General features: G+C 39.5%; 1 protein-coding gene across 1 annotated transcript in view; it reads left to right on the top strand.

Moving 5' to 3' along the window:
- Positions 1 to 12387, top strand: part of LOC121863150 (nephrin-like) — a 171171-nt gene that overhangs the window by 30810 nt on the left and 127974 nt on the right. The window contains exon 2 of the mRNA XM_042361640.1: positions 9394 to 11221. Coding sequence (XP_042217574.1) covers positions 11131 to 11221 — 91 coding nt within the window. The 5' untranslated portion in view covers positions 9394 to 11130. The remainder of the gene's footprint in view (positions 1 to 9393; positions 11222 to 12387) is intronic.

Below are 12387 nucleotides of genomic sequence, written 5' to 3'. Positions count from 1 at the left end.
TTTTGAGATCTTAATATTAATAATCCCTACACAAACGACCACAAAACATCGTAATAAATCTCTCTCCATCTCCTTCTACGATATAGTGCTCAGAGTCCAAGAAACAATTATTTGTATTTCTAACAAACAATATTTTTAACACTCCATAAAATATTCTGCCAAAGCTGGACTGACTCTTAAGTGGATAAGGTGAAATTAGTTTCCATTCTCGTCTCTGGATTTATGTAGTTCTCTTGTCTGCCCTGTGACAGATGGTTTCCTTGTTGAGAGAGAATATTGTGTTTAGTTTCCTTTGCCTTGTTATTATCCCACCGAGTCATTTAGGTCAATAATTCCAGTATAGAACAGTCGTCTGGTTAGTGAAAACGTGACCTGAATTCATAATACAAAAATGACCAAGCAATTAGGTGCCGGCCTCGCTGTGTTGTACATAATGGTTAGGTCAACAGAATATTCAAGTGGCCGCTAACTCGGGTTTTGTCAAAATTTGAGTGTGCAGACTGGGTGTTAGTGGGCAAAATGTTGGTACGTTTCCCAGGTGCGTCCCCTACCCCCTGATGAGTGGCTACTGCGTTATTTGCACACCAATCATCATTTGGGCGATGTGTGCAACAAGGATTACGATGATGGTGGGGGAATAACAGGGAAAATCAGGCACTAGAGGAGAGGCGGTGGGCGGGGTGTTTATGGACGATAACACCGGCGTCTCTCTAACATGTTCCAGGTCATTGTTATCCTGTGTGTTAGTGTCTACCATAGTCATGAGTCTGGCTGGCCCTGGACACTGGTATAGTCTCTACCATTACTGCCTGATGTGCTGTTTACTTTGTGTTAAACTGGTCGAGAAATTCATTTATTCCAAGAATCAACGTGACCCCTCTGTCGTCTACAGTTAAATATAAGTTTATTTAACATTGTTAAAGTGATAATACATTTGTAATAGTGATTGAAAAAGAAATATATAGATCATTTCATTACCATATACGACAAATCAGTTAAGCTGCTCTTGTTTCCATAAGTAAAAAATCAATGGAAGTGAGACAGCCAAATCCACATTAAGCTTATTCTGCCTTATTGTTCTCATCCTTCTCCACTTTTCTTTATTCCTTTACTCTCCCCTTTAATGCACATTTCTCTGTATATATGAAACGTGACGGTCGGAAAAGTGAATGGCAGACTGAAAAAAAAAATACGGAAACGTTTAAGAGAAGACAGCTGGCCATAGGACTGAACTTCAGCAAAAAACATAAATCAATACCTGTCAGGCAAGGGGATAAAAAAATACAGTGATGAAAAACACGATTTTCACTGTGAAAAGAAGTGAAGAAATTTGTGCAGGTGTTAAGAGGTGAGGATGTGGTTGGGGAACGTTGAGGTTATAATGTATTACTACGCTTCAACAACTAGGTGATCTAGGTTAGTAAATACCTTATTATCGACAGTTACAAATTAAGCGAGAATTTGGGGAAGAAGCGGAGTCGGACAGACCTCGGCAGAAGTACTTGATAGTCCACAACAAGTAGCAGCTTATGTCATTATATTAAACTTATGAAAAACTGAAGAAAAAATCCTCAGATGAAAAAGAAGGCGGGAAAGGACCACTATAACAAACTCTCGACACATGAATAAGTAGAAGAAAGAGGCAGAAAGTCGAAACCAAAGCCCCAGATATAATCATGGGGGAGTTATGGAACAGGGAATACTGTGGGTAAGTCATCCGGAAAGAACCTCCTCGACATTAGACAAAGGGAATCTACAATGCCTTAAAGATATTAGAAAACCCATTAGACCAACGTTTATATGGAACGAATTAAGTCACAAAACTGTGAAGGCTTCAGAATACAGGACAATGAAAGTATAATGACGTAGTACAATGGCAGTCTAATGATAATGATGAAGACGTCAATAAATCATGATATATTCTAAAAAGTTGCGTCTGTGGCAACTCGCAAAATATCATGTTCCTCCTAGGCTTATTATTACACATTACAATCGTCATATCTGCGAGTATTTCCTAAGTACAGGTGGGTCTAAAGTGTGGACTGTACTACCAGGAGACGTAATAGCTCAGTAGGGGGGTACTTAGCCCCTTCTGGGGTTGAATATGTGAAGCTGTCCTCCTCTATTATGCCGTCCATTCACCCACCCCCGAAAAAATCGACGACCATCCAAGGAAGACGTGAGTAGAATGGATGCTATTGTTAGTGATTGTGTGTGTGGGTGTGTGGGTGTGTGTGGGTGTGTGTTTGTGTGTGTGAGTCGGGGGGGGGGGGGTCCCTTTTCACAGCGAACTTGAGCATCCGTCTCAATTTATATTCAGGATAATTAATCTGCCACTAAAATTACTAACTATATGATTTATAGCTTACGGATCTCTGGTTTTCACGATTAAGTCGTCGCGAATGTGTAGGTATGGCAGTGTAGGTGTTGGCGCCGGGGTGTTAGGGAGATGTCGTTCTATCATAGGCTGTGTGATGGACCAGGGAGACGAACATGACGAGTGACTCATATTCAAGGTGACTTCCTTAACACAACGTGCTTAAAGATACAGAACTCAACTGTGTGTCTTAACATTTAATGATTAATAAGTTGTTGTATGTGGATGTAGGATCATGATAGGACAATGAGTTCTGTATACCAGAAGCGAGACGAATGAAGGAAAGGAATGATGATGAAGTTGGAGTAAATGGAATTTGTGCTGGGACGTTGTGGCTTGGTAATGAATGACGTGTGATGTGACCCGGGGGGAGGGGGGGGTGATAGATTGGATTCATCGGGTCACAGACCATTGAAGTAACATTTAAAAAGATAAAATAAAGAGACAGATCGTGAGCTAGGATGGGGAGGAATGGATGGCTGATCGTTGATGAGGAAAATTACTTTAGATCTGAATATTGTGTAATGATAATAAAGAGGACTGCGGTATGTCACTCTTGTCATGGGAGCAATATGTCAAGTGGAGGGGGACCATGAGTGATGTAGGAGGTAAGAAATTGTGTGGAAGTAATGAAAAGTCCGTAAATGAAAAAATCCCCTTTTTTTGTATAATGCAGCGTTAAGTAAACTTTCCCAGCTGGGTAGAGTAGGGACGAACCACAGAACCTGAGGACGGAAGACAAGTGCTGTATCTACTCGGCTTCCGCACACTTTCGAATATAGCAAGATCATTTATACCGATAATGATGGCATAATACAATGGGGATGTTATTGAATGTTAGTTTATACTTCAGTTGATCTTGTTTACTAAAGAGGAAGTTTATGGCATGATAACATTGATTGTAACTAAAAGATTTGTAACATATTATCAACCTCTCGGAAGACCTGAGTGAACATGATCAAACATTCAGGTCGCGTTTGTCACGAGTAAAATAATATGGTGGTGGCGGCAGAGAAGACGAGGAGGTCATTAATAAGGAGTGAGAGTTAAGCCTTGAGGTACTCCAGTATTCATGGGAAAGAAATCTGGAGTGAGAACCATCCACTATCACCCGGAGACAAAGGACTTGTTCCAGAAACTAAAAAAGTTCAGACAGTCTAAAGCTCAAAATGACGAAACGTTTGGGAATGAGATCTTAATGTCATACTTTATCGAAGATTTATAGCTGTCAAAGGCAATAACATTCGTCACAGCTGTTAAGATCATTGTCAAGGCTTGTAAGTAAAACATTCTTATGATTATTTCTATAGAGTGAATTTGATGTGGGAGGGAAACACAGGAAATAGTTAAGTTTCCCATCAAATCCACCTGTCATAGATCGATTTTCCATCAGGGTAAACCTCCAGCTGCAGGAGTGAAAGGTCCTATAAGAATTATGGGCCAGAAATATACGTAGTCTTTAATTTAATGACAATCTAACTCATTTAAAACAGTTATCTAGTTTCCTTCTTTAATTTAACCATCCAAGTCAGGTCATGTTTTGTCAATTGTAACTCTCAGTGAACGTAATTAACATGATAATTTGTTGTTTTCACTTCAAATATTCCACCAGAGTAATGGATGATATAATTTTAACTCCAATGTTTGCGTGTTTATTATTATTATATTAATATTATTACTATTTTTATTATTATTATTATTATTATTATTATTATTATTATTATTATTATTATTATTGGGCTGACAACTTCTGATTCCTGAGGTCCATTACTGCTTATTGAGGAGATCTTTTTTTTTATAAAAAAAACTATACTAATGTAGACGATGAAATTCAATAAACATTTATCTAAAGAATCAAACATGAGGAATGAGAGAAGAAATATTATTAACATGTTGCTTAAGATCATCTTCTTCAAACTGAATCACTAGTAAGGTTGTGATATAATTTAAACCAACACTTGATTTTGAGTGAAATATCCTCCCTGTCACAAGAACACTCACAGCTACGTATCATCAGTCCAGAATAAAATAAGGGCTTTTTTTCTACTCCCAACAGTAGTTTAAAGTAATGTGTAACGATACTCAAGCCCCCGTTCCTGCCGTAATAGGTTTCTATCTCTCAATCCAAAGTCTCTCTGTCTCTCAATCCTCCATCCGGCCAAAGTGTTTCTCTGTCTCTCAATCCTCCATCCGGCCAAAGTGTTTCTCTGTCTCTCAATCCTCCATCCGGCCAAAGTGTTTCTCTGTCTCTCAATCCTCCATCCGGCCAAAGTGTTTCTCTGTCTCTCAATCCTTCATATAGCCAAAGTGGCGTCATACTCGAAACTGTGTGTGTTACCGCCTCCATTGTCCTGCTCACAACGTTTTGGTGAAGGTTTATTTTTAAAAGTTGCAACAGTTTAACCTCTGTACTCTGATGGGATGATGACATTGTTACATGGAGATGGTTCATGGCTAAGCACGCTAAACACACATACATATTGAGGCTCGGAAAGTCATTTGTACCAAGTCTAACGAACACCAAATCTCCACAAGACTGTACGGGGTAGAAACAAGCGTTTATAATATCCCTGTTCATCATGGAACTTGTAGACGAAACATAAATAAATTAGACTAAAGTTGATGTAATCTAGTATTTAATTTTACATAATATGGACGGCAACATTCTATATTTTATTTTATTTCTATATATTACTTTATTCTTCTCTCGCTTCCAGTTCATTTACTCCCCGAGTCTAATTTTTTACTGTAAAAACTTAAGCTTCATTAATAACACTCTATCTTCATCTGTTTATGTTTTAACTTAAAATTAGCAGATAAATATGTCCTTTACACGTGTATGTATAAAACTAACTGGAAAATATGAATCTTTCAGGTAAAAACAACACTCTAGAGAACGAAACATTTTGGTATAATACTCCAGTTTGATAATAGTCTCCATCAGCCTAAAAACTCTAATACACAATTTGCATTAAATCCGGAATTATTAGCCAGCTGCGTCGGCCGAGCTGTAGCCATTTTGTTTTCTTAACTAAAGAGAGAATTGTACCGTTTGTTGTGCCTATTATCCTCCGGCAAGCTATTTCCCTCAAGGCTCTCTCTCTCTCTCTCTCTCTCTCTCTCTCTCTCTCTCTCTCTCTCTCTCTCTTGAAGGAGGAAGAAAAAGACACGAGATGAGCAAAGTGTAATAAGAGTAACGGGGGAGATTTACGGCCCCAGGGTCTAAGATCTTTACGTGCCACAAGAATAATGTAATATATTATCCCTCCACTTTAAGTGAAACGGGTCGTGTCTCTCTCATTCATTTTACAACATTCTGCCTCACGTTCATCTCCTTAGCATATTTCTCTCTCTGGCCACTCAGGGAGGCCGGGAGAGATGTATCTGGCGTCGAGGGTGTCCCAACGCCTCTCACAATACATAATGTGGACGAGATATATGTTCCCCGACACCTGTGGCATAAAGGAGACACCAGCGACCGAGTAATACATCATAACACCTGACCAGATGGTGGCCCTCATTAACCTGCCCAAGACAGCTGACTCACCTTTACCCCGGACTACAGAGGGATACTCAAGGCCGGAGTTTTAATCACCCTCTTCCGTTCACGGGGTCGTCGTGTTTATAGCTAGTTAAAAAAAATATGATTCACGAAGGACACATCACTATAGTGCATCACAGGGAGGTGTGGAGGTAAACTTTGAAGAAATGTTAAGATGTTAAAAAAGAATTATGATTATAATAGCAAGAACTTATATAGAAGGATCTTAAGTTTTTTGAATTAACACTAAATGGTGATAAACTAAATAAGGTTTTAACGCTAATGACTAAAGTTATCTGCACAACAAAATTATATACCTAATGATGAAATTTAAAACCATTATCTTGTGTCTAAAATTACCTGTGTTTCAGTACGCTCATTACACCTGTAAATGATACTTTCCCGCTAACTAGTATATTGGTTTCATGATAGTAATAGGAACACATTTTGTTTAAATTTGAGGTTATTCACCCCTAAAAAACTCGAAATGTTGAACGAATCTGAGGATAAAACCACTGAACTGATTTCAAGCTCAGTATTCACCACCAGTAAGCTTTGATTTTTGACCAGCCGGCCGCGTATTTCCACTCATTAGTTCCTCTCTGGGGTCTTTTACTGTCCACTACGAATATATAATCTCTCAGTATTATGGCAGCACACAGGAACAAGACTAAAGGATGAATGAATGAATACACAGATGTGGAAAAGGCTTTGTGTGATAGCCAGTGAATGGTGAATAAGCGGAGTTTGGAAGCATGTGTGCCTCTATTGTCCAGGTGCCTCGTATCAACACAACAGCTGCTGGGCCCACGCGAGGGAAGGCTGAAGTCTAATTTTATCTGAAAAGACTACAGATCAAAGGAAAACGATTGGTTTTAACCCTGTAACCTTGACCTATAGTGGATTTCAACCAGTCAACGAAAAAGAGGAAAATAAAACTTATTACTTAATCCTTGAGTACGATGAGAGAGGTTCGAAAATGATCGGGAAAAAAACGCAAAAAACAGAATTGAGGTTTTTGGTTAATAGGATTTTTATATGACTTAATTCGTAGTCATGGAAACATAATCGAAATTTGTGTTATGTGGTTTATTAATGAGGACACTACAGTCACTCAAAAACGTCGAAAATAGTACTTTTTAGTGTGAAAATTTGACTATAATCAATAAAATTCTTTCTATAAGTTTGCCGCAAGCGTTCCCACAGTGGCTGGCCTTTTGTGAGCGGACAGAGCCTGCGAGTGACAAAACCTGAACGAACTCTGTCCTTTATTACCAAGGTCTCGAGTGAGGCCCATCAGCTAGACACTTCTTGTCCTCGGGAGGTCGTCTGAATGAATGCTCGAACTCTCTTAAGGTGACCAAACCCTTATTACTAGAACAGCTCTGGATAAATGCTGAAAACTGAAGAGAAAAACAAAAACCAGACGAAAAATAAGATACTCTTTAGCGCTTGATGTAGATAGTTCCACCACAGTGATGTATCACACAGCCTTTCAACCATTACTTGTTGTTGCATTGGAATTGTTGAGGTAAAATTGGATATATCGTAAAGCATTGTCTGTTAGAAAAGCGTGGATGGACAAGAGAATAATTGCCTCAACACGGTAAAAGAGAGTACAGAGCCCCTGGGGAGGTGAGGGGCGTGTATAACCTATATTAGACATACCAATGTATCCGTGTGATGGTCGACTATTACCTATCCTCCAGGTGTGATGGTCGACTATTACCTATCCTCCAGGTGTGATGGTCGACTATTACCTATCCTCCAGGTGTGATGGTCGACTATTACCTATCCTCCAGGTGTGATGGTCGACTATTACCTATCCTCCAGGTGTGATGGTTGACTATTAACTATCCTCCAGGTGTGATGGTCGACTATTACCTATCCTCCAGGTGTGATGGTCGACTATTACCTATCCTCCAGGTGTGATGGTCGACTATTACCTATCCTCCAGGTGTGATGGTCGACTATTACCTATCCTCCAGGTGTGATGGTTGACTATTAACTATCCTCCACCAAGCTTTGTGTTATCCCTCATCATTCGTGGGCAGCGATCGACACCATCCCTTTGCCTTCACAGCTTTACCGAGTCTTGTGAGGGAAATTGGATCTCTTGTTGGGAACGTTGACGGAGGAACACCTTGTATGCTTCAACAAACTTACTTTACTTACACCCAAAAGAGTATCTTGAATTATTTTGGTAACATCTGTTCTTATACAGGTATGTTGGGGTTTTCTCGCCTTTCATAAACCAGATGTAAGATTAAATTCCATAACCACGCTGCTGCTGTGTGTTTGAAGGGAGGGATGGATGCCAGAGATGCCCCACAGAGGAAGATGTGTTAAAGGGCGGTGAGTAGAGAGGGAGGGATGGAGAGGGAGGGGAGGGGAGGGTTGGTGGGGGGAGGGAAGGGAGGGAGGGAGAGGGCGATACACTATGACGTCGAAAACCAGTTCAAGCTCTGAAATACTAAAACTTTTTGGGGACGGACTAAACATCCTAGTCTTCACATTTCCTTGGCTATGTGGATTTTTTTTCCTATCACGGTTTTTCTTCTTCGATATTCTTGAACTTAGTATTGACGAAGACAAAATCTTTCGTCATTCCATCAACGTTGAATAACAAACCTCCAGTGGTTTTTCAGCACCTTATAGACTTCATAGCACAAAGCGGCTGTGTGTGTGTGTGTGTGTGTGTGTGTGTGTGTGTGTGCCCGATGCTTCTATATTCTATAGGGACGTTTCTCCCCACAAATGACTCTCATTCCGGGGGTTAGAGATCGATCAACGTGTGACGCTAAACATACTAGTAATGTTAAACGAATTTTATCTCCTAAAGCTCTCAACTCCGGTTTAACGACGCCACACACCGAGACCCTTTTGATGGTGGTTGATTGCCTGATGGAAGTAATCGAACTTCTCATTGTGGTAAAACTTTCACTTCTCGGAACCTGAAGCCATGAGGCAGAGTTCAGAGTCATACTGCAGTCACCCAGCGCTCTCAACACCCTGCAGTCCGGCCTCTGTGTTTGGAACGAGGTCGATTGAACTAAGTGGAGGAATGGAAGCAAGTCGGGTACTTCTGTGCCGTCCTATTGGTAGGGGTCTTAGCTACAGTATACTCAGTTGTCACCCACTCTTAAAATATAAGATGGTAACTTACGAATTTGCAAATAGGTAATAACAAATAATTTACGTGGTCATTTCAAGAAGAATATAATAATGTATCCATCAGAAACTGAGTTAAGGGCAATATGGATACAGTATACTGTAAACTAATCTTTTATTTTTGTAAGCAACGAACCAACTAATCTTCAACCCTTTCTAACCTAAGCTAACCTAACCCTTCCTAACCTACTATAACATAACATAACATAACATAACGTAACGTAACGTAACGTAACGTAACGTAATCTAACGTAGCCTCATATTATAAACATTACTCTAATACTCCGTTCTTTCTCCTCTACAGTGACAGACAAGTGAGGACAACGACAGTGACAACGCTGACGGTGACGGCAAAACTACAGTGATAAAATAAAAATTGGGAAGACTGCAGTGTATTGAAGGCAGGAGCAAGTAGGAAGACAGTGAAAGCAGTAACATAATGAAAAAAAGGAATACAGTAAGAATAATTATAGTGTAAAGGATGTAAAATAATGAAGACAGTAACATGGTGAAAAGGAAATATTGTGAAGGCAGTAAAGTAATGAAGTTAGTGATGGAAATAATGCTGTGAAGGCAGTGATAAACAGAGTGATGTCAGTAACAGCGAAGTCAGTTACAGTGAAGTTTTTACCATAGTGAAGTCAGTAACAGCGAAGTCAGTTACAGTGAAGTCTTTAACATAGTGAAGTCATTAACAGCGAAGTCAGTTACAGTGAAGTCACTAACATATGAAGTGAGTAACTGTGATGTCAATAACCAAGTGAAGTCAGTAACAGTGAAGTCAATAACAAAATGAAGGCAGTGATAACAGTATTACAGTGAAAGTAGTAGAGGCAGAGAAGGCGACAGATCACTGTGAAGAACAATACGGTGAACAGTGCGACGTTAAACAAGTAAAAAACAATTCCATAGTGAAGGAAGCGATAAATTGTTACATTGGTAAGCGTTGTAATTGTTGCAGTGAAATCTTTACCGCTTTTGAACATTGGAAAAACAGTGATATTCATAGTTACAGTGGAAGATGATACAATGTTACAGTGGTGCATGGTTAAATTAATTAATAGTACACTGAAGGCAGTCATTTAAGGAACAAGGTAACATTGGAAAGATTCTAAACACCATAATACATTGGAAGAAATGATGTAATAAAAGCAATGGTGCAGTGAGAGAGAGAGAGAGAGAGAGAGAGAGAGAGAGAGAGAGAGAGAGAGATGGCATCGTCACAGCATTGTTAAAGTGATTTAAATACCCTAGACAGCAGATCATTGCAGTTTAATCATTAGTGTTACACGGAAAAGTGAAATCAGTCACAGGATGATGGTACCATTGGAATGCAAACAAAAGGTTGAGTGAATGCCCTGATGAAAGAAGATACATAATACTGTGTAGTCATTGACGAAGTGAAAGAAATCGTACAGTGAAGAGGGTAATGAAGTGAAAATAATAGTGCAGTGAAAGCATTGGTATAGTGAAGGTATAGTGAGGGAATGGAGGCAGTATTATAACAACTGTGATTGAAGTAGCTGTGAATCGAGGCTCAATAGAACAGTGAAAGCAGTAACAGGAAAGTGAAGGCAGCACTGAGGAGAAAAGAAGCTATGAAATAGTTACAGCAGAACAGTGAAATGCGTAGATGAAGTACAGTACCAGTAACAGTAAAGTGAAGATGAAAATGTTACGGTAAAAATTACGGTAGAGAGAGACAGATAACGACACTGATTTGCATAACAGTGTCTTAAGAGTGAAGTCAGTAGGGCCACGAGCTGCTCAAAGCAAACGAAGAAAAAAATTTAAATGTCATGTTTCTTGTTCACTGCGGGGACCAGCCACGAGATGTCGCTATAGTCTGGTGTCACTATAATCTGGTGTCATTATAATCTGGTGTCCAATTTTAAATTATTGAGAATCATTATCACTCCAGGTGTCATTTAATTGCTTGGGGAATCTTACTCCCAACTCCAAGCCAGATTATATGAAATGGTTCACTAATTATTCATCTAGGTTCGTCGTTAATTATTGTGGTAACCAATAGGACACATATATGGACATGACGTCATCAGTAACTCCCATCTCTCAGCCAATGAGGATTCTCTACACGTCTGCTGTTGTGTTCATCTTCTTCATTTACTCAGGTGAGTGTATGGTGCAGGTGTCTCAAATTACAGCTTGTACAGTATCCGGAATCAAGAGGGACAAACAGAATATCATTTAATAAACTCTAACTGTAGTAACAAATGTGTTTTTGATAAGGCGTTCGTTTTCCACAACAAAATCACCAATACCGGACTCATTTGACGGTCTTCACACAACCCTACATCACTCAACCCGTTAATAACTCTGCATACCTCTTCCGTTTACCATTTATGCCACCATATTCATTTATTCCTTCATTCATCCCTACTACCCCGTCCAAGAATACACAATCATAACCATATTGATGCACTGTAGGCCTAGTTTAACCTCCATCTTTGAGAAATTATCCAGCGTTAAGAACTTTGAGAATTAAGACTTCAAGCAGGAACCAGATTCTCTCCTTTCAACACAGACTAATGTATCCTTCACCTTCCTTCACCCAAAGACGGTATTGAGTGTAGTCTCACATTAACTTTCGAGATTTTGTACCTCTACTGTATGTTATTTTCTATGTAGATTAAAATAGCAAATTACCTTCCCTTCTCCAGACGTTCATCAATACCTCCTCTTGCTCCCCAACGCAAATATTTGATCTACATACATCGTTGTTGTCGTCCTCCTCCTTCTCCTCCTCCTCCTTCTCCTCCTCCTCCTCCTCCTCCACCTCACCTCCTCCTCTTCCTCCTCCTCCTCCTCCTCCTCTTCTTCTTCCTCCTCCTCCTCCCCCCTCCTCCTCCTTTGGACCCACGCAGCTCTTCCCCATAACGCTTGTCTCATTTTTACAACAGTTCCTCTCAGTAATGACTCTATCATATACTTTCCTTTGGGTAATTAAGTACGTTTTTATCCCTATATAATTACTGCTTTGAGTATTATTATCTTTCCCTTGATACAGGAGAATTATATACGCTCTTTGCCATTCGATTCGCCTTGTAATATATAACATGAAGTAGAGTGAAACCTCCATATAAAGGATTTCTCTCTATATATAATGTTATTTTTTTATATCTAATAGACCCTTGATATAACGGACTTTCATATCTATATAGTTAGTAAGATAGAGGTTTTATATCAAATGAACCCTCGGTGTAATGTTTTTTGTCTTCTCTATGTATGTTCGTTAAATGGGGGTCTTAGTGTGTGTACTTTTTCAACCATTGTGACG

Source organism: Homarus americanus, unplaced genomic scaffold (assembly GCF_018991925.1).
Source record: "Homarus americanus isolate GMGI-L3 unplaced genomic scaffold, GMGI_Hamer_2.0 scaffold5434, whole genome shotgun sequence".
NCBI classification, from domain to species: Eukaryota; Metazoa; Arthropoda; class Malacostraca; order Decapoda; family Nephropidae; genus Homarus; species Homarus americanus.
This window is presented reverse-complemented; position numbering and strand designations above follow the sequence as displayed.